The sequence below is a fragment of the Suncus etruscus genome, chromosome 11, assembly GCF_024139225.1.
Source record: "Suncus etruscus isolate mSunEtr1 chromosome 11, mSunEtr1.pri.cur, whole genome shotgun sequence".
NCBI lineage: Eukaryota > Metazoa > Chordata > Mammalia > Eulipotyphla > Soricidae > Suncus > Suncus etruscus.
In genome coordinates this window covers 17,884,634-17,908,642 of record NC_064858.1, presented here as the reverse complement: position 1 = coordinate 17,908,642, position 24,009 = coordinate 17,884,634, and the positions used below count along the sequence as shown (strand labels likewise).

The 24,009-nt window shown below is 35.6% G+C and overlaps 1 protein-coding gene across 1 annotated transcript; it reads right to left on the bottom strand.

Annotated features, from left to right (window-relative positions):
* Positions 1–1,319: 1,319 nt before the first annotated feature.
* Positions 1,320–22,049, bottom strand: LOC126021998 (GLIPR1-like protein 1). Its single transcript, XM_049782880.1, has 5 exons — positions 21,879–22,049; positions 18,374–18,619; positions 5,955–6,055; positions 4,652–4,740; positions 1,320–1,351 (listed from the first exon to the last, which is right to left on the bottom strand). Exons 1-5 carry the CDS (start codon positions 22,047–22,049, stop codon positions 1,320–1,322), a joined length of 639 nt encoding a protein of 212 aa, XP_049638837.1.
* Between the last annotated feature and the right edge of the window lie 1,960 nt (positions 22,050–24,009).

Sequence of the window (24,009 nt, the reverse complement as noted above, 5' to 3'; positions counted from 1 at the left end):
GCAGATAGGGAGTGTCCAGGTTAATGCCAGAGCAGAGCCTGCAGGCAGTCAGGGCCAGAGCCACTACCACTCCACTGGGCCCTATTGATATATAGCATCAGCAAGACAATTTGCTCCGCCATTTTCTCTCTGCTTGTCTTCACGCCCTGGAGTTACTGGCCTCCTCCTCTCTGCTCTCAAGCTGTAATCTAATCTCTTTTCAGCCCCTATCCCCAGGAGATGTATAGAAATAGAGGCAATGTTGCTTCTACTTCTCTTCTTCTTTCTTTCTGACTGCTAAGGCTAAGTTGCAGGTCGCTATATTTGGCATCCCTATTGGGCCCTGGTAGTATCCCTTTTTGCTTTGTTTGTTTGGTGACTGCACCCACTTGTGCTTATGGCTTTTGGCAGTATGCTCAGGAATTTTTCCTGATAGGTTCAGGAAACCATAAGGATGCCAGAGATCACACTCAGGTCAACTGCATGCAAGGCAAATGCCCTATCCACTGTACTCTATATCTTTGGACCAGAAAATAAGATTCTTGATTATATAAAATTGAAGTTTGTCAAAATAACTAAGATGTTTATATTGCTATTTCTCTATGTTATATTCTCTTTCTTTTTTTTTTATTTTCTTTTGCTTTTTTGGGCCTCACCCGGTGACGCTCGGGGGGTTACTCCTGGCCATGAGCTGAGAAATCGCTTCTGGCTTTGGGGACCATATGGGATCCAACTGCAGTCTGTCCTAGGTTAGCTTCTGTAAGGCAAATGCCCTAGCGCTTGCATCACCGCTCTGGCCCCAGTGTTACATTATCTTTTTAATGAAAAGTTTCATTTAGATAACAGAGAAGAGTGTAGACATTTTATAATAAACCAGTGAAAGTTATATTTAATTACATTCTTTTATTTTCCTGTATGGTCATTTATTTTGTATACATGACATCTAGAATATTCTTGGAAGAATAGAAATTAGGCATAATGCACTACATATCTTTTGAGATGCTGTCCTTCTCATAGGAGAAATACTCAAAATTGAAGATTCTGTCAACAAACAATAGTTAAGAGCTCATTTTAGTGTCAAGGACAGAGAATAACTGGATTAATAGTAAACTATTTTGATGCATACCTTTCTGTTGTTCTTTGGATCCTGAAATAGAAAACATATTTTAACATTAAAAACATTCAGAAATGTGAAGGGATAATTGAATTAATACCTGACTATTTTTATTCACACTTTCAGGTTTTTGCTGTTCTTTGAATACCGAAATAAAAAATATGTTAAGATTAAAAACAATCAGAAAAGGGAAGGAATAATTGAATTAATACCTGACTATTTTTATTCACACTTTCAGGTTTTGTTGTTCTTTGAATACTGAAATAAAAAAAAGTATTTTAAAATTAAAAACATTCAGAAAAAGGAAGGAGTAATTGAATTTGCTGAACTATTTTGATTCACACCTTCAGGTATTTGTTGTTCTTTGAATTCTGAAATAGAAAACATTTTAAAACAGAAAAACATAAAAAATATTTAAAAACAGAAAAAAACCTTTTTTTTTTTTTTTGCTTTTGGGGCCACACCTAGTGACACTCAGGGGTTACTCCTGGCTTTGTGCTCAGAAATTGCTCCTGGCTTGGGGGACCATATGGGATGCTGGAGATCGAACCACGATCCATCCTAGGTTAGTGCATGCAAGGCAAATGTCCTACCGCTTGCACCACTGCTCTGGCCTCCAGAAAAAATATTTTAAAATTAAAAACATCACATCCTTTTATGACTCTTTGAGTAAGAAAATTGATTTATGAGACTTAGAGTTTTTAACTTGAGAAAATAAAAGTGTCTCTCAAATTGCAGAAAACAAAAATATGGATGATGCTCATTACTAACAATGTGTGTCAATAAATGATTCTGGAATACTCCATAATAAATAGATAAAAGATGAAAATACTTAAGCTAATTTATTTAAGTTAATTTATTTATGACACTGCTATGCCCATTTAAAGTTTTGAAAAAAGTACTCCTTTATGTTGAATTTTTGGGACCTAGAGTATTCTATTAAATAGCTCTTTTATTTCTTTCTTTCTTTATTGTTTGGTCACACCCAGCACTCATGGGTTACTTCTGGCTCTGCTCTCAGAAATGACTCCTGGCTGGCTTGGGGGACTATCTGGGGTGTTGGGATTCGAACCACTCACTGTCTGTCCTGAATAGGCTGCATACAAGGCAAACATCTAACCACTGTGCTATCTCTCTAGCCTCATGGTTATTTTTGGGGAGGGGGGAGTTAGCTCTTTTACTTCTATAATGAGTCCTAGCTTTGTCTTTTTCCATATCTTTCCCATCAATATTTTCTCTCATATTTACAGGAGCCCATAATTTGCTATGAAGTTAATTATTTTATTCAGTTATTTATTTTTGAGTTTCTATTATGTATTAAGGATGAGTTCAGTATGCAGATAAAAAGTTATTTTTAGGGGCTGGCGAGATGGCGCTAGACGTAAGTGTCTGCCTTGCAAGCGCTAGCCAAGGAAAGGACCACGTTCGATCCCCCAGCGTCCCATATGGTCACCCCAAGCCAGGGGCAATTTCTGAGCTCTTAGCCAGAAGTAACCCCTGAGCATCAACGGGTGTGGCCCAAAAAACAAAAAAAAATTTTTTTATATGAAAACAAGGAATAGGGGCTGGAACAATAGTACAGTAGGTAAGGCATTTGCCTTGTATGCAGCCAACCTGGATTTAATCTCTGGCACCTATGATCAACATCAGGAGTGATCCTTGAGCATAGAACCAGAAATAAGTCTGGAGCACTGCCAGGTGTGGCCCTCAAACAAAACAAAAAGTAACAAGAAAATCAAGGTGCCCGAGTAGTGGTACAGTGGTAAGGCGTTTGCCTTGCACGTGGCTGATATAGGACGGACTGCAGTTTAATCCCCCAGTGTCCCATATGGTCTCCCAAACCAGGAATGATTTCTGAGTGCATAGCCAGGAGCAACCTCTGAGCATCACTGGGTGTGGCCCAAAAACAAAAGAAAAAAGAAAATCAAGAAATATACATGACTAAGTTAAAACTAAAGTTAATGAAAATGAGCACAAAGTATGATTTTAGAGTGATTAGTGCTGCAAAAAATAAGCTATGTCAAATAATAGAAATTAATGAGGACTATAATATTACTAGCTGCTAGTATTTGTTAAGAAATTTGCTTTAGGGGCCGGGTAGGTGGTGCTGGAGGTAAGGTGTCTGCCTTGCAAGCGCTAGCCAAGGAAGGACCGCGGTTCAATCCCCCGGCGTCCCATATGGTCCCCCCATGCCAGGGGTGATTTCTGAGCACATAGCCAGGAGTAACCCCTGAGCGTCAAACGGGTGTGGCCCAAAAACCAAAAAAAAAAAAAAAAAAAAAGAAATTTGCTTTATTTGGGACCCAAATCACTATTTATAGTTATACTAATCATCATCTGATTACATGGTTTTTATGTAGCATATCTCGTCTCTCAAACAGAAAATTAAGCTAAAATGTTGACTTTCCATAAGAATTTAGCAACTAAAAAGAGAAAAGGCATGTATAAAAAGTATGAACTCAATAAATGGAAGATGGGAGAGATAAAAATGAAAAAGATGAGGGAAATGTAGAGCCTGTTTAGGGTACAGGCGGGGGTTGGGTGGGGAGGAGGGTGATTTGGGACTTGGGTGATGGGAATGTTGCACTGGTGATGGGTGGTGTTCCTTTTATGACTGAAACCCAAACACAATCATGTATGTAATCAAGGTGTTTAAATAAAAAAAAAAATTAAAAAAAAAATGAAAAAGAATATTAATTAGAACTAGGATAAGTAAAATATCTATTTGGGCCTGCAGACCTGAATATTGCATAACATTAAAAAATTAAATCAGTATTAAAATATTCAAACACACTACTGACTCCAAACATAGTTATTCCTTGTTTTAAGTTTTATATCAATGGAATTTTAAAATATAGACTTTGGTGCCTATTTTCTTTCATGCAATCATATCTACTTTTCCTAAGTTTTCTATCATTCATGCTCCACGCATTTCACACCCTGACATCAGTCAAAATTAATGCATTTATTCTTTTCTTTTTTGGGGGGCACACATGGCGGTGCTCAAGGGTTACTTCTGGCTCTGCACTCAGGTATCACGCCTAGTGGACTCAGGAGACCACATGGGATCAAACTCAGGTTGATTGCATTTAAGGCAAATGCTATCGCTCCAGCACCTGTGCATTTATTCTTTAGAAGCATCTTTCTTCTGGGAACCAAAGGCTGATGGTGGAAGGTAAATGCACATTTAAATTGCAATCAATTTGGACATTTACTTTGGAGCAAGTCACTAATAGTCATAACAAAAAAGAGGCAAATACAAATAAGACCAACACAAATACTACAAATATGAAACATTTCAGCCAATAGTGTAGCTGCAGATTTGATCAGTTCCACTTCACTTTCTTCTTTGGCTTTTTTAGCGAGGGAAAAAAAAATCAGTGAAGAAAAAAGGAACATCTGACTTTACTATGATAATTTATGACAAATTACTCTGTCATCCTGTAGCAGCAATTGAATATTGTTCATAAGTTATCTAAACACCTAAAAGCCCCAAGCTGAAATATAATGAATTTATGGAAATTTTGCTTTTTGAGAGGCAGCTAAAATTTTGCTTACTGCAGAGTCTCTTGATGCAAGTGTCCCCAGTCTCACACAGACTGCAGGGTGCTCCTTTGGTGTAGGGATGTGTACCTTGAAAATTTCCTCTGTAAAAAATGGAACCCCTGGTTAGCCACATAGATAGTTATTTGTATAGGTGTAATTTCTCTAGCATAGCTCATGTATTCATGTAAGTTGCTTGATCCACTAAGTCATCCAAGTTTAAAAGGCAAAACCATGTTTTGTTTCCCAGTGAGATCCCTTGTGGGCTGCCTAGATTTATTCCATTTTTAGGGATTCTAGTATGTATATATGTATGTATGATGCCACAGGATACTTACAGAACTATTTCTTTCTGACCATCTGGGACCCCTTCTCTCTGGTATTTGTAAAATTGTAGTTTGGCAAAAAGTTTGGCAAAAAGGTTATGTATTAGTTCTACTTGTTCTACCTCTAAGATGGAGTAAATACACACATATATGCTTCTATATAAATTTTAGCCTATCTCAATTTATAAATAAATTGATAAAATTGTATCATATCAATTTATAAATAAATGATCAATTTATCAATAAAGGAAAAATAATTTTTGTGCTTCATGAGAGTTGGTTTGATTAGTAGGCTAATGTTTTTTGAGGGGGGCACACCCTGTGATGCTCAGGGGCTACTCCTGGCTATGCACCCAGAAATCAGTTCTGGCTTGGGGGACCATATGGGATGCCAGGGGATCGAACCATGGTCTGTTTAAGGGCAGACAAAAGGCAAAAGCCTTACCGCTGTGCCACTGCTCTGGCCCCTACTAGGCTAATTTTTGAACTTTTTATTTCTATTGGAATTAGAGTACCAGAATTTTATTTTTAGCATTTCTCATTGTACTCATCTAATAATCCTATATAAATATACAATTTTAGAAAGTAATAAAAATGATAGTATCCTCAGATGAATAGTCACTCTTCTAATAATGACTTTTCACAATATTCTTAGTTCTTTGCAGTTTCACATACATAATATTGTATTAGAGAAATACAGGTGAAACTATTTTGTCTTCTAGTATTTAGCTATTAGTGAGGGACTATTTTTATTGTCTCTTATAAATGTTTACTGATAAAACAGTTTCAACCATTTAAACTCACATTGTTATTTAAAATATTGCAGGACCTGTACAATGCTTTACACAAAACATTTTCTCTCATCATCCCCTTATTTATTTGAATATTGTTGTAGAAGGAAACAGTTTGTCTTTAGCAATAAAATATATTATTTTGTAAATAATTCTTAGCATTTATTTTAATTTAAAATATTTTAATGATAAATAACTTACGCAGGTCCATAGTTGCATACAAATATTAGATTGTTCAAACTATTAGTACTAGAACACGTCGAAACTGCACAACCAACTCTATTGGAAGCGGCCCAAACTACCTATTAATAAGGAGAAAAAATTTTCAATCATACAAAACAAGTATGCAAATATAAACTTATTATAAAAATATGCTGTCTTTGGTATGCGCAGGAAATGACTATGTAACCCATTAGCATTTTTGATGTATAATATTTTGCTTAAATAATTATTTTATAAACACCATGTTCATGAAAATGATCTAACGAGTTTTTCTTCAGTGATTCTCATAAACCTTAGTGAGAATATAAATATAACAAAACATTTTTTAACTTGTGATTTTTATGTATTTGAATTTCCCCATAAACACATACAAACAACAAAATATCAGGAGGCAGAAAGTATTGCAAGCAGCCTAATCCAGATCAATTTTTTTTTTCTTTTCGGTTTTTCCATCATGCCCAGAAGCACTCAGGGTTTACTCCTGGCTTCATGCTCAGAAATCGCTCCTGGCAGGCTCGGGGGACCATATGGGATGCTGGGATTCGAACCGATGACCTTATGCATGAAAGGCCCTACCTCCATGCTATCTCTCCGGCCCAGATCAATTCTTAGTACTGCATATGGTATAGTTCTCTGAGTATTTCCAGGAATGATTCCTGAGCACTGCCAAAAGCAAAGTTCTGAAAACTACTGGTTGTGACCCCCAAATCAAACAAACAAGTAATATAAAATATATGTAAGATATTTTTTCAGAGTAATTCTCAGTTTATAAAAACATTTCAAATTTTTTGGTTTTAACAACTTACTTTATAATTGTTATGTCATAAGAGACAGGGATAAGAATGAATAACAACTATACTGCCAGAAAATAAATGCCAACAGCATAGTAAATCATTACTTTTATGTAGTTGAAGGAATAATAAAATAGTTCAAAAGAACAGGACAAAACCAAGAGAAAGGCAATAGTAAAAGGAAGAAATCAAATATTGACAACACTGGGAAGAAATTCTCCTGTCCTCTGTTCAGAGAATGACTCAAAAACAATGGGTGATATTACACACACATATGGGTTGATATTTTATATTGCACATATATAAACATGGGTTGGAATTTATCTCAGTAAATAAAGGTGGGGATGAAAAACTAGAAATGAAGTGACTAAGGTTGATCTCTCTTCTTTTCCACTCATCTCCTTCTCCAACCAAGGAAGGAATTAAGTCACAGTGTTTGAGGCAGGAAAGGGTCTATACTTGACAGCGGGACAGACCCTTGCAAATGAAGCCATAACGATAGTGCTTAGAGACTGAAAGTGGGAATAATACTGTAAACGTCTACTGGAGCAGAAATACCTGGCATTTAGGACACCCTCCCCAATGTACCCTTCTTCAATTCCCTTCTCCAAAATGCAATGAAAGGAAATTCCCAGCCCTTCCTTTTAGGGACTGATGTGGTCATGGATGATATAGAGTTTACAAAGTTCAAAAGTAGCATGAACGATCTCATATCCCAGTGCTAGCAGTACCAAGACACAAGCACAGACTAGGAGAATTCTGGTGAACAGACCTCAAGAGTTCTCAGTTCCATGCACCTCCAGTCCATTTTTTCCTCAACTACCTTTCTCCTTTCTTCAGAGTTTTGCTTTTCTTGTGTTTATTCCCACACTAGCCTTTTTTACTTTTAGTATATGTGCTGCCGAAGAGAGCACAAGCCTTTTTTTACTTTTTTTGTTTGTTTGTTTGTTTGTTTGTTTGGGCCACACCCAGCGGTGCTCAGGGGTTACTCCTGGCTGTCTGCTCAGAAATAGCTCCTGGCAGGCACGGGGGACCATATGGGACACCGGGATTCGAACCAACCACCTTTGGTCCTGGATCCGCTGCTTGCAAGGCAAACACCACTATGCTATCTCTCTGGGCCCCTTTTTTTACTTTTAAGTGAAGTTCTAACAGTACCTGGCATATCACAGACCTTTAATACCATTATTTAATTGAATGTTGCCTCTTATTGATTTCTTCTGGCACCCCATCTTCATCAGTCAACTAATATTTTTCTTTCTATCTTTATAATATTTAGCCATTAATTTGGGTCTTCTCAAGATCCCACTTTACAATTATGTGAAGAAAACGCAAATGACTACCATTTTCAAGCTCTTCTGGTAGCAAAAACCAAACTACCTCGAGGCAAAGATCCAACTGACATTTCTTTCCCCCTTTTCTTTGGAATGATTTATGTGTTAAAGCATAATGACTAAGTGTTAAAACTGTCAGGACATGTGTGTTAAACAAATTATGCTTAAAATTGGTTTAAGAACAGTGACTACAATATGAAATGCAGTTGTGATTACTTTGGAATGATCAGACACTTCTATGAAGGAAATATACTGATGGTATACAAGGGGTACATCATCACCTATTAAAGAAATAGAAGTCAAAATGACAGTGAAGTCTCATATCATGCAAGTGACAATGACATATAGCAGTCTGCCATTTGGTAATAATAATATAAATGTTGATTAAATGTAAAAATGTAAAAATTGTAAAGAAATATTTTGTTTTCATTAAAAAGATTAGATGTAATGCTAACCTGAATGTTGTTTCTAACTTCAATGTGAACCTCTGAAAATGCAAATGCATGACATTTATAGATTGCTAAAACATTAGCAAACATAGTTAAATCAGTAAGAATCAATTCATTCTCAACTATTTATAAGCATGTAATACCTTTTTAGCAATTAATCAATTTACCAGTGAGCAATATAATCCTTTTCTGATTTAGTAATACCAAGGGAGAACTATTTAAAAATAGTTCCTTTTATCCTTATAACAAAAGAGCAATTTATTCATTCTATTTTTATATATGTTACAGACATTGATCTGGGTCTTTACACATATGAAGTGAAGTATATGCCCCGCTGGAGTCATATCTCAAGTCCCAGACAAAGGATCATTTAAAAACAGTGACTCAGCCTTAATGTCATGTTAGGAATGTGGCTCTTCTGTTTATTTTCAAGATAACTGACATTTGATTTCTGTTTTCTTAATTTTCCCAGCAGAAACCAAAAGATACTATCTGTAAATGTGTGTGTGTTGTGTGTGTATATATATATATATATATATATACATACATACATATATACATATGTATATACATATATATATATATATATATATATATATATATATATATATATATATATATGTGAAGAAAACGCAAATGACCACCATTTTCAAGCCCTTCTGGTAGCAAAAACCAAACTACCTCAAGGCAAAGATCCAACTGACATTTCTTTCCCCTTTTCTTTTGAATGACTTATGTGTTAAAACATAATGACTAAGTGTTTTATATATCTATATCTATATCTATATCTATCTATATCTATATATCTTTGGTTTTTGGTTTTTTGGTTTTTGGGCCACACCTGGTGATACTCAGTAGTTACTCCTGGCTATGAGCTCAGAAATCACTCCTGGCTTTGAGGGAACATATGGGACACCAGGGATCAAACCCAGGTCTGTTCTGAGTCAGCCTCGTGCAAGGCAAATGCTCTACCACTGTGCTATCGCTCTGGCCCTTATTTGTAAAGACTTTTCTGAGAGGGGTTCTCACTTACAATATCCTGTTGTAAAACAAAGAGTAAATAGGAGGGAAAATCCTTTGATCAGGGCTCCTCTGATTAAAAAAAAAGTTTCTTTAAAACCACCATATGTTAATTAACTGTGTACAGATGAGTAAGTTTGGAAAAGAAATTTAGATCTTTGTATGACTTAAATTGGTGATAGCCCGGACCGGAGAGATAGCACAGCGGTAAGGTGTTTGCCTTGCATACAAAAGGACCGTGTTTGAATCCTGGCATCCCATATGGTCTCCCGAGCTTGCCGGGGGCGATTTCTGAGCGTAAAGCCAGGAGTAACCCTTGAGCGCTGCCGTGTGTGAACCCCCCCCCCAATTTTTTTTGGTGATAGCCTTTGGCCTTTTGAGGAGCTCAGCGTCAAGCGTATGATTGGGCCGAAAATAAGTTCCACTTTTTTTTTTTTTAATCTTCAGGGGGCTGGAGATATAGCACAGCGGTAGGGTGTTTGCTTTGCATGCAGCCGACCGGGGAGGTACCTGGTTCGATTCCCAGCATCACAGATGGTCCCCCAGTCTACCAGGGGCGATTTCTTGAGTGTAGAGCCAGGAGTAATCCCTAAGTGCTGCTGGGTATAGCCCAAAAACCAATCAATCAATACAATTAAAAAAAATCTTCATGGGGTTGGAGAGATAGCACAGCGGCAAGGCGTTTGCCTTGCATGCAGAAGGATGATGGTTCAAATCCCGGCATCCCATATGGTCCCCCAAGCCTGCTGGGGGCGATTTCTGAACGTAGAGCCAGGAGTAACCCCTGAGCACTGCCGGGTGTGACCACGAATCACTGAAACTATTGTGATATACAAAGTTCTTCATAAGTAGGTTTCAGACATAAAGTGTTTCAGGACCAATCCCATCACAAGTGTCCACCTCTCTCCACCCATGTTTCCAGAGTACATCCCATGTCACCATGCCTTGCCCCCCAGCCTGCCAGCATAACAGGCCCATATTTTAATTTTGGTTGTTAAACTTCGGGTTTCATAATTTCATTGTTGTTGATGCTGGCTTGGATATTTAGTTCTGTCCTTAACAGCACCAACATATCCTAAACCTCTTGGCCTCTTGTCACCTGTCCTTCCATATTTGTGTTTCTCCTTCTCCACTCAATTTATTTCCTTCTCCTCACTATAATCTGGGCCCAAGAGTGTTCTCGATAGCCTCCATTTTAAACAGTTGCATTTCTTCATGTAGTTATTCTAAATACCGCATATAAGTGATATCATTCCACATTTATCCTTTTTCTGTCTTACTTCAGTTAACATATTTTTCCATTTCCATCCATGTTGCAGCAAATTGCAAGATTGCATCATTCCTTACAGCTATATATATTCCATTGGATATATGAACCACATCTTCATGATCCGCTTGTCTGTTGTTGGACATCTAGGTTGATTCCAAATCTTACCTATTGTACTGAGTGCAGCAATGAATAGCAGCATACAGCATACATTCTTTTGGATCAGTGTTTTCCTTTCCTAGGGATAGCCCAGAAACAGGATTGCTGCATTATATGGGAGATCAATTCATAGTTTATTGAGAATGCTCTAGACTGTTTTCCAAAGGGATTAGACCAGGAAGCATTCTCACCAGCAGTGGATGAGTTCCTTTTTCACCACATACATGTAAACACAAATTATTCCCAATATTTTGCTATGGGTCATCCTCGCTGTGTAAGATGATATCTTATTGTTGTCTTGATTGGGATTTCCTTAATGATAAGACATGATTTTTCATGTGCCTGTTGGCTAACTGTTGGTCTTCCTCAGAGAAGTATCTGTTCCTCTTCCCATTTTTTTGATGGGGTTTTTAGATTTTGTGGGGTTAACCTTTGTGAATACTTTGCATACCTGAGATATCAACCCTTTATCTTATATGTTGAGTGAAAATATTTTTTCCCACTGGGCTAGTTGTCTTTTAGTTTTAGATAGTGTTTTTTGCCAGTCAGAAAATTTTAAGTTTGATGTAGTCCCATTTAATCAGGTTTAATTCTGTAGCCTTTGCCATTGGCATCCTATCATTGAAAATGCCTTTCATTCATATCATTGCAGATGCCTAAGTCTTGGAGTGTTTTGCTTGTGTTTTTCTTAATGAACTTTATAGATTCAAGTCTAATCTCAAGGACTTTGATCCACTTTCAATTGAATTTTGTGTAAGATGTGAGATATGGATCAATCTTTAATCTCTTATACATGACCATCCAATTGTTCCAACACACCATGTGTTGAAGAGACTTAGTTCCATTTCATGTTCTTTGTCCCTTTGTCAAAGATTAATTGACCATATACTTGGGGGTTTGCCACTGGATATTTTACTCTGACCATTGGTTTGAAACTTTGATAATGAGATGCCTCTCAGTTTCCTGTTTTTCAATATGGTTTTGGCTAACATAGGTCTTTTATCGTTCCACACAAACTTTATAATAGATTGTTCTAAATCTTTGAAGAATGTTGTCTGAATTTGGATAAAGATTTCATTGAATCTATATAATAGTTTAGGCAGGATGGTCATTTTGATAACATCAATTCTTTTCATCCATGAGCCTGAAAAGTTTTTTTTTCCGTTTTCTTAGGTATTCTTCAATTTCTTTGTTAAGTGTTTTGAAGTTTTTGTGATATAGGTCTCTCACCTCTTTTGTTAGGTTGATTCATAGGTACTTTATGGTTTTTGACACTATTTAAAATAGAACAGACTTGTGATAGAGAGATCACAGTGGTAGGGCATTTGCCTTGCACACAGCTGAACCAAGATGCACAGTGGTTCAAATCCCAGCATCCCATGTGTTCCCCTGTGCCTGCTAGAAGTGATTTCTGAATGCAGAGCCAGGAGTAACCCCTGAGTGCCTCTGGGTGTGACCCAAACAAACTAAACAAAACCCCAAAACTAGAATAGACTCTGATCTGTTCCTCGTCTGAGTCATTATTTGCATAAAGAAAAGCAACTATTTTTTGTGTATTGACTTGTAGCTGGCCAATTTATTGTATTTGGTTTATTGTTTATAGGAGCTCTTTTGGGGACTCTTTAGGGCTTTTGATGCAAATTATCATATTATTTGCAAATAGAGACAGTTTGACTTCTTCTTTTGTAAGTTGCATTCCTATGATTTTCTTCCTTTGCCTAATATCTATTGTTAGGACTTCTAACATTATGTTAAGTAAGAGTGGAGACAATGGACATCCTTGGCTTGTACCTGACTTAGTGGAAATGCTTTCAGTATTTTGCCATTAAGAATAATGTTGGGGCTGGAGAGATAGCATGGAGCTAGGGTGTTTGCCTTGCATGCATAAGGATGGTGGTTCAAATCCCAGAATCCCATATGGTCCTCTGAGTCTGTCAGGAGTGATTTCTGAGCATAGAGCCAGGAGTAACCCCTGAGCTCTGCTGGGTGTGATCTAACACCCCCACCTCCCCAAGAATAATGTTGTCTATGGGCATTTTTAAAAAATAGATAGCTGTTACTATCTTGAGGAAGATTCCTTCAACACTGATTTTGCTGAGGATTTTAATTATGAATTGGTGTTGAATTCTGTCAAATGTTTTTCTCTGCATTGACTAATATGATATGATTTTATTTTTCCTTTTACTGATGTAAAAACATCCCTTTAGCTGATCATACTATGATTTATTTATTTCATATCCTGAGCCATCCTGAAACTCACTCACTGATGTATATACTTTTTGATGTGCTGTTGAATTCAGTTTTAAGATTTTCTACATCTAATCAAGTCTAAGATTTTATTGAGAAATTTAGCACCAATGTTCATCAGTGATATTGGTGTATAGTAGTTTTCTCTCTTGGTAGTATCTCTCTCAGCATTGGAAATCAATATAATGCAGCTTCATAGAAAGTATTGGAAGGGTTCACTTCTCTTCTATATTTTGAAAGAGTTAAAGGATTAGTGGCAGTAATTCTCTGAATGTTTGATAAACTTACCTGTAAGTACATCTGGGCCTGGATTTTTATTCTTGGGGAGATTCTTGGTTACTGTTTAAATTCCCTTGCTTGTAATTGGCCTGTTTAGGCTATCTACTTCTTCCTCATTCAGTTTTGTGAGATATGTTTCCATAAATCTGCCTACTTCTAGGTTCTCTAGCTTAACAGAGTATAATTTTTTAATATAATAATCTCTCATAATGTCTTGGATTTCTGAGGGCTCTGTTATAATATCATCTCTTTTATTTCTGATCTGACTTGTTTGAGTACTTCCTTATTTTTTTCTGGTGAGTTTTGCCAATGCTTTGCTTATTTTGTTTATTCTTTCTAAATCCAGCTCTTTGTTTCATTGATTATTTGTGTTGTTTCTTTGATTCTATATCATTGATTTCAAATCTGGTTTTTATTATTTCTTTCATGTTGCTTGTGTTTGGGTTCTTTGTTGTTGGTTTTCCAAATATCTAAGGTGTTCCTTTATGTTGCTGATTTTTATCTTCTTCTTCTTTCCTTAAGTAGGCCTCTATCTGTATGATTTTTCCCCTAATTACTGCTTTTGCTGTGTCCCATAGATTTTCGTAATTTGTTTCTTTATTATCATTAGTCTCAAGAAATATATTTTTGTTTGTTGGTATAGTCATTCATTTTTTTGATATAATTTTTATTTTGACCAAAGTGGCTTATGTATCTTTCACAGTAATATTTTAGGTACATATTAACGAAATGTCAGGGGAATTCCCATCACCAAAGTTGTCCTCCCTCAACCCCCATCCCATCTTGCATCCCATATCCACCACCCTCAACCCCCGGGCTGCTAGTATAGGTGATCCCTTCTGTGTCTAGCTTACTACTTAGTGGTCATACAACTGTTTGGTCTTGATAACCTCCACTATTTCTCCTTCTATTTGAGAGGCAGTACTAGATAGCTCGTTATGTGGTTTTGTTTGAAGAAGAGAAGATCAATAAAATGGGGTAAAAATCAAATAAGCTGAAAATGGGCTGAGTGCTTTTAGAGGCTCTCAAACTCAGTTTGAGAGAGAAAAGGGAAAAAGGAAGTAAAACACCACACCCATACAAAAGGAGATCTCACATTAAAAAAAAATCAAAACAATCCAGTGAGCACTACAACAATAAAAACAAGCATAACCATGGTCCTGAAATGAAGACATACCAGAGCACAAAAAGGAAAAAGAAAAAAAAATGGAGACAACAACTTCAATATTCAAACCCAAACAAAGAGATCAAAAATATAAATAAATAGATAAATAAAAAAAATTATTTTGTGCCGTTTTTTTCCCCCTGCATAGGCATAGTAAATATTGGGGAATTAGAGAGGGAATTCCCTTGGCCTAAAAGCTACAGAGTTTCTCCTCCTTTGAAGTAAACTGTCATGGGAATAACTATAGACTCCTTGCATGTTCATTTACTCTCCCCTCAGTGCCTTTGTGGTATATGGAGGGCTTCTTTCTTCCTTCCTTTCCTCTTTGATCCAACTGTTATTAATAAGCAGCATGTTCAGTCTCCAGGTGTTAGATTTTCTCTATGCCCTTACAATCAATCTCTCTCTCTGACTTTGTGGTTTGATAGAATAGCTTGGTATGAATCTTATTTTTGTAAATTTTTAAGTTAGACTTATGTCCTAAAATGTGATCTATCCTAGAAAATTTTTCATGTGCACTTCAGAATGTATACTCAGCTTTTTGAGGATGAAAGGCCCTGTATAAGTCCATTAGTTCCCTGAACTTCTAGTCTCTCTTAAGTCTTTCCTGATGGATCTATCCAGTATTGGTATCTCCTAATGGATCTATCCAGGGGCAAGAGTGGCCTATTGAAGTCTCCCACTACAATCACATTTCCTTTGTTTCTCTAGGTTTGTGAGTACCTTACATTTTCTTCCATTCTTTTGTTTGTCTCCTTTCTTGTTGACTTCTTTATCAATACTAGTTTCTAATTTGTCTTCAAGTTTGTCTCTACAGTTTTCCACCTGTGTTATTCTGCTACTTTGACTTGCTCACATGTTCTATGTTTCTTTAGTTCTATTTGTATGGATACTCTCATCTTCTCAAACAGTCCTTTGAGTTGTTGAATTTATCAACTATTGATTGCTTAATTTTACTGTCTAGACAGTCAGGGTTCTCAAACTCAATTTACCTGGGGGCCGCAGGAGGCAAAGTCAGGGTGATCCTTGAGTGCAAAGTCAGTAGTAAGCCTTGAACATTGAGGGTGTGACTCAAACAACTGAAACAAAACAGAACAAAAAAAGATTCCTCTAGGGCAGGGCCACAAAATGTTGTACAGGAGGGCCGTTTGCGGCCCATGGGCCGTTGAGATCCCTGCTCTAAAGATACCCATGACATTCTTTAAAGAAGTGGATTAAACACTTTTGAAATTCATTTGGAACAATAAACACCGCGAGTTTGAGACCCCTGATCCTTGATTTCTGTTGCTAAATCATAAAGTGCTGGGGTTTTTGATGGTGTTTTTTGTTTTGTTTTGTTTTGTTTTTTGTTTTTTGGTTTTTGGGCCACAATCAATGCTCAGGAGTTACTCCTGGCTATGCACTCAGAAATCGCTCCTAGCTTGGGGGACTATATGGGATGTTGGGGGATCAAACCGCAGTTCGTCCTCGGTTACTGTGTGCAAGGTAGATACCTCAAACTATGGCCCGCGGGCCATATATTGTATTTGTATCTGTTTTGTTTCTTCATTGCAAAATAAGATATATGCAGTGTGCATAATAATTCTTTTATAAGTTTTGTTTTTACTATAGTCAGACCCTCCAATGGTCTGAGGGACAGTGAACTGGCCTCCTGTTTAAAAAGTTTGAGGACCCCTGCTCTACCGCTTGTGCCACCGCTCCAGTCCCTAGGTGGTTTATATGTCCTCATATTGTAGGTTCAGACATTTTGATGGTTTTAGAGATTTGCCTAGGTTTTTTTCCATATCCCCAACTTCAATTGACCTTTGTGGTTTTCCCATTGTTCCCAAAGCTCTCTCCTGTAGAAACCAATTGGAAAAATGATCCGAAATAATTTTTTTAAATATTGAACATTAAGCAACAAAGAATAAAGTCTCCAGGAGATGGGTACAAAAGATAAAGGGTGTGATGATTTCCAAGCTTACTTCTGTGAGGTAGTTCCAGACCATGCATATCAGGGTTTGGGTAGTAGGTAAACTAGATTCACAATTCAGTTCAGGTTGGCTCTCTGGGAGATCAAGGTGTAAGAGTTTGGAAAATGTAGTACTGGAAAGGAGAGACTGTTACAGTGAAACAATCTTGTTTATATATAGGGAATCATTGCCATCAACTCAGCAGGCCACTAATCAGACAATACATATAAAGAAAGTATTCTACCCTGATACTCTAATCTTTTACAAACTAATAGCATTTATCTTGCTTGCCACCAATTCAGGCTGGATCGATCTTCTACATCACATATGATGCCCCTGTGCACTACCAGTAGTGATTCCTGAGTGAAGAGCTAGGAGTAACCCTGTGCATTGTCAGGTGTGACCCTAAAACAAATAAAAATCCAAAATCCAATAGAAACACCTTTGATTCTTGTACTTGACTCGAACAGGAAAAGGCATGTTGCCATTAGCTGGGCTGGAAAACTTTATAATTTCTGGTGCTTTTGGTAGAATATATAGAAGACATCTAGTTGGGAGATAATTAGTATGGGACTGAGGAGTGTTTTCTCTCCATATTTTTCCACCTAAAGTGCTTTCCACCTAAAGTATTTTAAATGTAGTATCGCTTTAAAATAAAAAAAAGTGTCTATACTTTCTAAAAAAAAAAAGCCCAGGGACTCAAAGAATCAAAATATCAAATTATTTTATTATATCTGTTTTAATTAAGATGTATAGACATATAAATAAGGCAGCTTACAACAACACAAAGTTTACCTAACATGCTAAGAAGCAAGAAAATTGAATCCATAATAAATATTTAAAATAAACTAAATAAAACTAATTCTGGTTAGCATGAGGAACATAATTATTGTGATGTACTTTAAAGTACTATGTACTTTATGCTAAAATGCTAGATAAAATGTCATATATACTAGATGCTGTTACTGGCAAAGAGAATACAAAAATCGAACTCCTGGAGATGTAAATTTTAAAAGCCAGGGGCCAGAGAGATAGCACAGTGGTAGCGTGTTTGCCTTGCAAGCGCTGACCCAGGACCAATGGTGGTTCCAATCCCAGCATCCCATATGGTCCCCCGTGTCTGCCAGGAGTAATTTCTGAGCGGAGAGCCAGGAGTAACCCCAGAGCATTGCCAGGTGTGGCCCCAAAGGCAAATAAAATAAAATAAAAAGCCAAATAGATATCAACTGTAAATTAAACGTTAGAGAATAAATGATTAATAGCAATATGAAGGAAAGCAAACATAAATCATCTTTTGAAAAATTGGAGATCTTCCTATTAGGTAACTGGATTTTGGGAAGAGAAAAATTATGTAAAGGGAATGGTAGAAACATTTTAATAAACAGTGGTCATTTTCTAAATTTTATTTAAAATAGGCACCCACAATTTCATTACCATAGCAGAAAAGCCTGAAGAAAAATTTTAGTGCTTTACAATGGTTTAGAAATGAAAATAAAAGAATTATAAATATAAAGAGGCAAAATATTACATTCAGAGAAATTAAAATATCATAATAGATTTCTTGTTCTTTATGAGATGACAAGGAAATTTTAAAAATGCAAACAAAAAATTTCATTGTAATGAATTACATTCCCACTAAAAATATCTTCCTACTGAAAGTGAGTTTTTCAGCTACTTAGCAGAAGCTCGAAAGACATGTTAATAAGAATGATTCAACAAAACATTAAATATTTACCTGTGTATAATGACCACAAACTTCAGTACATTGTAGATTATCAAAAGTAAAATGTTCAGTTTCATTATACCATGCCTCAATAGCTGACTTTGGTGAAAATATGTTTGCTGTTCCCATCCATATGTTTTCTCCAAGAAATTGATAATTTGAATCACACGCGTATGGTGTTGATAGACAGCCATTATGTTCGAATCTGCACTGGTTTGCCCAGTTCTTTGCAACCTTTGCTAAACTGGCGCTCCAACTCTGAAAGGTAAAAATAATTTAAATTAAAACGTGCAATTTCAAGTGATTCTGATAGTGATAAGTTTAATATTAATTTTGATTCAAGGTAATTTTTCTTTGGTAATATAGTTAGAGTGAGGATATTTTTCCAGCATTGTCTCATTATTTATGTCTTACTCACTCCTAACAATACATCTTAGTGTTACTAGAACTTTGTAGTTGACCTGGTATTGTAGAGACATTAAACAATATCTATGTCATTTTATATCTATTCTACATTTATATCTATATCTATGATCATGTTTGTTTATGTTTTGGGGCCATAATTGAGTGATGCTCAGGGTGTAATCCTGACTCTTTGGTCAAGGATCACTCCAGGAAGGTTTGGAATATCATGAGATGCTGGTGATTAAATCCAGGCTGGCATGCAAGGCAAGCTCGCTATCTGCTGTACTATCACTCTGGCATGTCAATAAATATATTTAAATGTCTGTACTCAAAAACTCATGAAAATAAAATTAAATGACCTTTTATCAAGAGAGAAACTGTCCCTTCAACACTAGAAATAGAATTTCCCTACTTCAATAAAGAGTAATTACAAAACAAAAACCCCACCATCCTACTATAAATATTTATATAAAATGATAAAGAACTGTAAGATGTTAACGAAGATTTGAATTGAAACAAAAAATCTTACTACTCCCATTTAAAATTGTAAGAGTATTTGGACTATATAATGAAGCATTTGAACTATAAATATATGGATATTTCTTGTTGGGACATATATTATTCCAAAATGATTTATGTACATAGAGAATTTAAATGAATAAACAAATAAAATTGCAAGAAGAAAAAAATTGAAGTTTCTAGTCATGAGAAAAATATCAAAATAATATGTCCATACTTAATCATTAAAATTATTAGATACGAGCAAAATATATAATATTGTATTTGCTATTTAATATGGAAAGAATTTCAAAAATATCAAATATGCATAGATAAATATTTTTAATAGTATTTAAAAAGATCTCTGAATGAAAGCTGTAAAAACACTTACAAATTTATAAAGCAAATAGCGAGAAATAAGAAAGTTCATGAATTGAAACATTCAATAGTATGAAATTATTTACCTTTTAATGTTTCTAATAAAAATCCCATTTAGCTTTGGAGGAGGTGGTAGAAACTGATTATAAGATTTATATGAAAATTAAAATAGCAACAGAACTACTAAGGCAATCTTCAATATGTAAAAACAAGTCGTGGATTTACTCTATCAGCTATCATAAAATGACATGAAAAGGGGCTGGAGATCTAGTAGTATAGGGTATTTTTCTTGCATGTGGCTGATCTAGGTTTTTTTAATCTAAGAATAACCCATGTTGTTCCCCCCCACCCCACCCCCACAGCTAGCCAGGAATAAGCTCAGAGCACCACTTGATGAGGCCCCCAAACAAACAGACAATATATATAGTATTGGCACAAGAGTAGATAGCCTTTTGGAACAGATTAGCATTCAGAAATATTTTTGACAAGCCTGTTCAAGTCATACAATAAATTATTTTTGATGAGATAAATTTTATGTGGTTTTATTTTTAATGAATTTTAGATTGCATGATATAGTAAAAAATAGATTTGTGTAAATTTTACCTAGTTTTCCAAGTAGTATTGCTCTTCTTACTATAACTAGTAAAATATCAGAATTGAGAAATTCATATTGATATAATCTAGAATCTTAAGATTTCAGTGGATTTTTACACACATTTAATTGTGTATATGCGTAGCTTTAAGAAATTTTACCACATGCATAAATTGAAGCAATGGTTTCTATTGTCAAGATACATAGGTATTCCATTGTCACATGACTCTAACTTTTAAAGCCATATTTACCACTTCCCCACCTATACCTAACTCTTGTCAAGAATTGTTTTATCTGTCTCTATAATTTTGAAATTTTTATTTTTACTTATTTTTTGTTTTTTTGGGCCACACCCATTTGATTCTCAGGGGTTACTCCTGGCTAAGCACTCAGAAATTGCCCCTAGCTTGGGGGAACCATATGGGTCCCTGGGGGATTGAACCGCGGTCCTTCCTTGGCTAGCGTTTGCAAGGCAGACACTTTACCTCTAGCGCCACCTCACCGGCCCCAATTTTTATTATGTAATATATTTCAGAAATTGTTAGTTGATTGCTCTTTATTTCTGAGTGATTTGTGTCTCATTGAATGTCACATTTTTAAGTTAATTTCATTTCTTTAATTTTTCTTTCCCTTTCATCTTCCCTTTACCCTTTCCTTTTTCTGTATTTAATGTGGAAGTGGTAAAATAATATGTAGGAACTATCTGAACTTGACAAAACTACAAATCAATGATAAATTGTTAAATTTAATAAAAAATAATTTACCAGTATGTAAGTTTGAAGTCAATATTATGAATAGATAAATCCTACAAATTTAGGGGCTGGAGTGGTAGGGCATTCAGTGGTAGGGCATTTGCCTCACAATGTGGCTGAACCAGGATGGACCTAGGTTCAATCTCCAGCATCCCATATGGTCCCCCAAGCCAGGAGCGATTTTTGAGTGCATAGCCAGGAATAAGTAGCCCCTGAGCATCACTGGGTGTGGCCCAGTGATTAATTACTAATTGTTTTTGATACATTTGATAGCATGTCATAGATCAAGGTGATACTCTATATCTTGAAGATTCTGTTAATTTCCTTTAAGAATTTTATAGTTTTGTGTTGTGCATTTGAATATGATTCAGTTGTGGTAATTTTTATAAGGTGCAAAGTATGGGTCAAAGTGAATTTTTTTCCGCTTTTAGGTGTCAGAGATGTGAGAGGTTGTTTAGAGTCTGTATTTGCATGGTTTGTAATAATATTAATATTTTATGTTGGTAATTTATGTTGGTGTTCATTTAATTGATTTGTTTGTAGTCTATTGTAGTCTATTTTATTCTTTTCATCATTTTGTATTTTATACATAATATTATATAATTTATATTACTGATCATATGAGTATATATAATATATATCTGTTATTTTTTCTTCTAAGCTTTTTGTTTTTATTATTTAGGCTATCCAACTCAGAACTTTTCTCTTTTTAAACATGATTACTTAATGTTATCTCTACATCTTGCTCTATGAACTTCCTAAGCTACTTTGCAAAGGTTTTGATAAATTGCATTTTTCTTATATATCTCTATATACATCTTTATCTATCTACATATGTAGTTAACCCAGAAGACAGAACCAGAGAAAAAGGCCCAGCAGAGTTCTTTCTCACCATTTGTTTCATGTCTGCCGCTGGAGGATCGACTCTGGAACGAAACTCATTGTGAGACTGGACGCATTCATCTATGAAACTCTTGTCTGTGATGAATGGGACTCTGGGAGTTTTACTAGTCACTAAACAGAAGACGGTCCAGAAATAACAAATTTTCTCCTTTAGCATCATGTTGGTGCTCCCAGGCTGCTATGACCTGGTCAGCCCTTAATACAGTAAAGGCTTTGTCTGCCAGTCTGCCCCAGCTCCTGGTGACCACACGCTCTGCGGACTGTTCCCCTGCACAGCCTCGAGCTCTGCTCTGGGTTCTAGCTCAGAATCCCAGTCTAGGAGCTATAGCAACAGAATTAGGCTGCCTAGAGCTCATAACCATAGGTGAAACACTTGAGACACCCATTAGTATTTACAGTTTAAGTATTTGCTTCGTTCTTTTTATTTCCATACCAGAATCATTGTAACTTGTGCCTGGGCAGTGGTAAAACTATGTTTTGAAGGTATATTAATGTGCCACATATTCCTAATGCATTAATACAGAGGCTAATATATACTGTGTAATAATGTCGAGTTAATTATTAATCAACATGTTCTAATAGTTTTCTCAGGCCTGGGTAACACCTATGCTAGTTTTATTAATTCTGTTTCCTAGTATAGATTTTTAAATAATCATTTTAAACAAACATCAGTCTCATATTGCACATTATCTCAGAGACTGGGAATAAACCAAGAAGAGGCATTTTATTTACTAGAATGAAAGACTTTAATCTTAAATCATCACCCTGCCATTTCACAACTTAATAATTTGGCTCCTTTCATTTGAAGAAATGGCCTATGAAGAGAAAAACATTTTGTTCTTTTGAACAAAATCTTTCACTTTTGGAACAGACCTCCCTACCATTTGAGGACTAGATGATTTCAGAAAAACAAAAACAAAACAAAAAAAAAACAAACCAAAACAACTGCTGTAATTGGTCTATGATTAAAATTATGACTTAATGCTCAAAAAAGAACATGTGATTTATACTTTTATTGTTACATGTAAATATAAATCACTATTAGGTTTAAACTCTTATATCATTTATATTTATATTTATAAACCAAAATTTTCCCAGGGCATTAAATGCTTTTTCTTCATGTCTTATGTTTTAAATATATTTACTAAGTCACAATTGCTTGCAGTATCATGTAGTTCAACAGACTTCTATGAAATGTTCTGCTAAATTAACACAAAAATAAACCTTTGTTGTAACAGGTTACCTTTTGACATAAAATATAAAATTAAATTACAAATTGAGAAAACATAAGAATCCTAATGAAAATTTTATGGGGGGGAAAGAAATTCTAAGATATTCTAATCTTTTGCTAATGAATATGTATGTTACCTCAGTGATACACCTAGAGCCCAAACTGTGCTGCTGATATTCCAAATAATAATTAAAATTTTATGTTGGAACAAAATCTTCCCAGCTTAATGGTTAAGTTTGAAACATGTCTACCATTTGGTGTTTAGTAGATTACAGTTAATGACAGCTAACTCAGTGAAAGAAAAGCTCCATAACTGATTGGTTGTTCAGGACCCAAACTTTGGGGGCTTTTTCCTCCTGAGTACCCTATTGCCAGCTGCTGGCTCTGAGCACAGAACTTATTGTATTGGATGCCTGGGATTGAATCTACTTTGACTGTATGCAAGGCAAATGCCATATGTTGTCCTATTTCTCTGGCCCCGTTGTGGTAGGTTTTGAACTCTTTATACATATCAAGTGTGTGCACTCCTGAGACATATCCTTGACCCAAATGTTGCTATTTTTATGAAGCCCTCCAATCAAAGGGAATCTCCTGCCCTTAAGGCACTTCATTTTCCTGTGTATTATTACTTTATCCTTTGCTCTGTAGTAGTTAGGGTGATCCAAATAGAACAACAGATAACCAACCAATATCCTTATTCTTACTCTCCATTTACACACCCATAAAATTAACAAATATTCCTTGGTCCCCTTCAAACAGCATTTATTACTGTTTATTACTTTAAAATAACATATCTTGTTACTTTAAGATACACTGTATTCAAGTAAATTTTCTAATGGTGTTAACCTTTATTTTTAAATTATATTGGTATACAAATATTTGTATAAGG

Coding starts and splice junctions, on each gene's coding strand:
- LOC126021998 (XM_049782880.1), bottom strand. CDS start 22,049: ATGATGCTAAAGGAGAAAATTTGTTATTTCTGGACCGTCTTCTGTTTA. Junction 6,056..18,373: donor TTTGTGGTCATTATACACAG/GTAAATATTTAA, acceptor CCTTATTAATAG/GTAGTTTGGGCCGCTTCCAA. Junction 4,741..5,954: donor GTATGCAACTATGGACCTGC/GTAAGTTATTTA, acceptor CATTTTTTACAG/AGGAAATTTTCAAGGTACAC.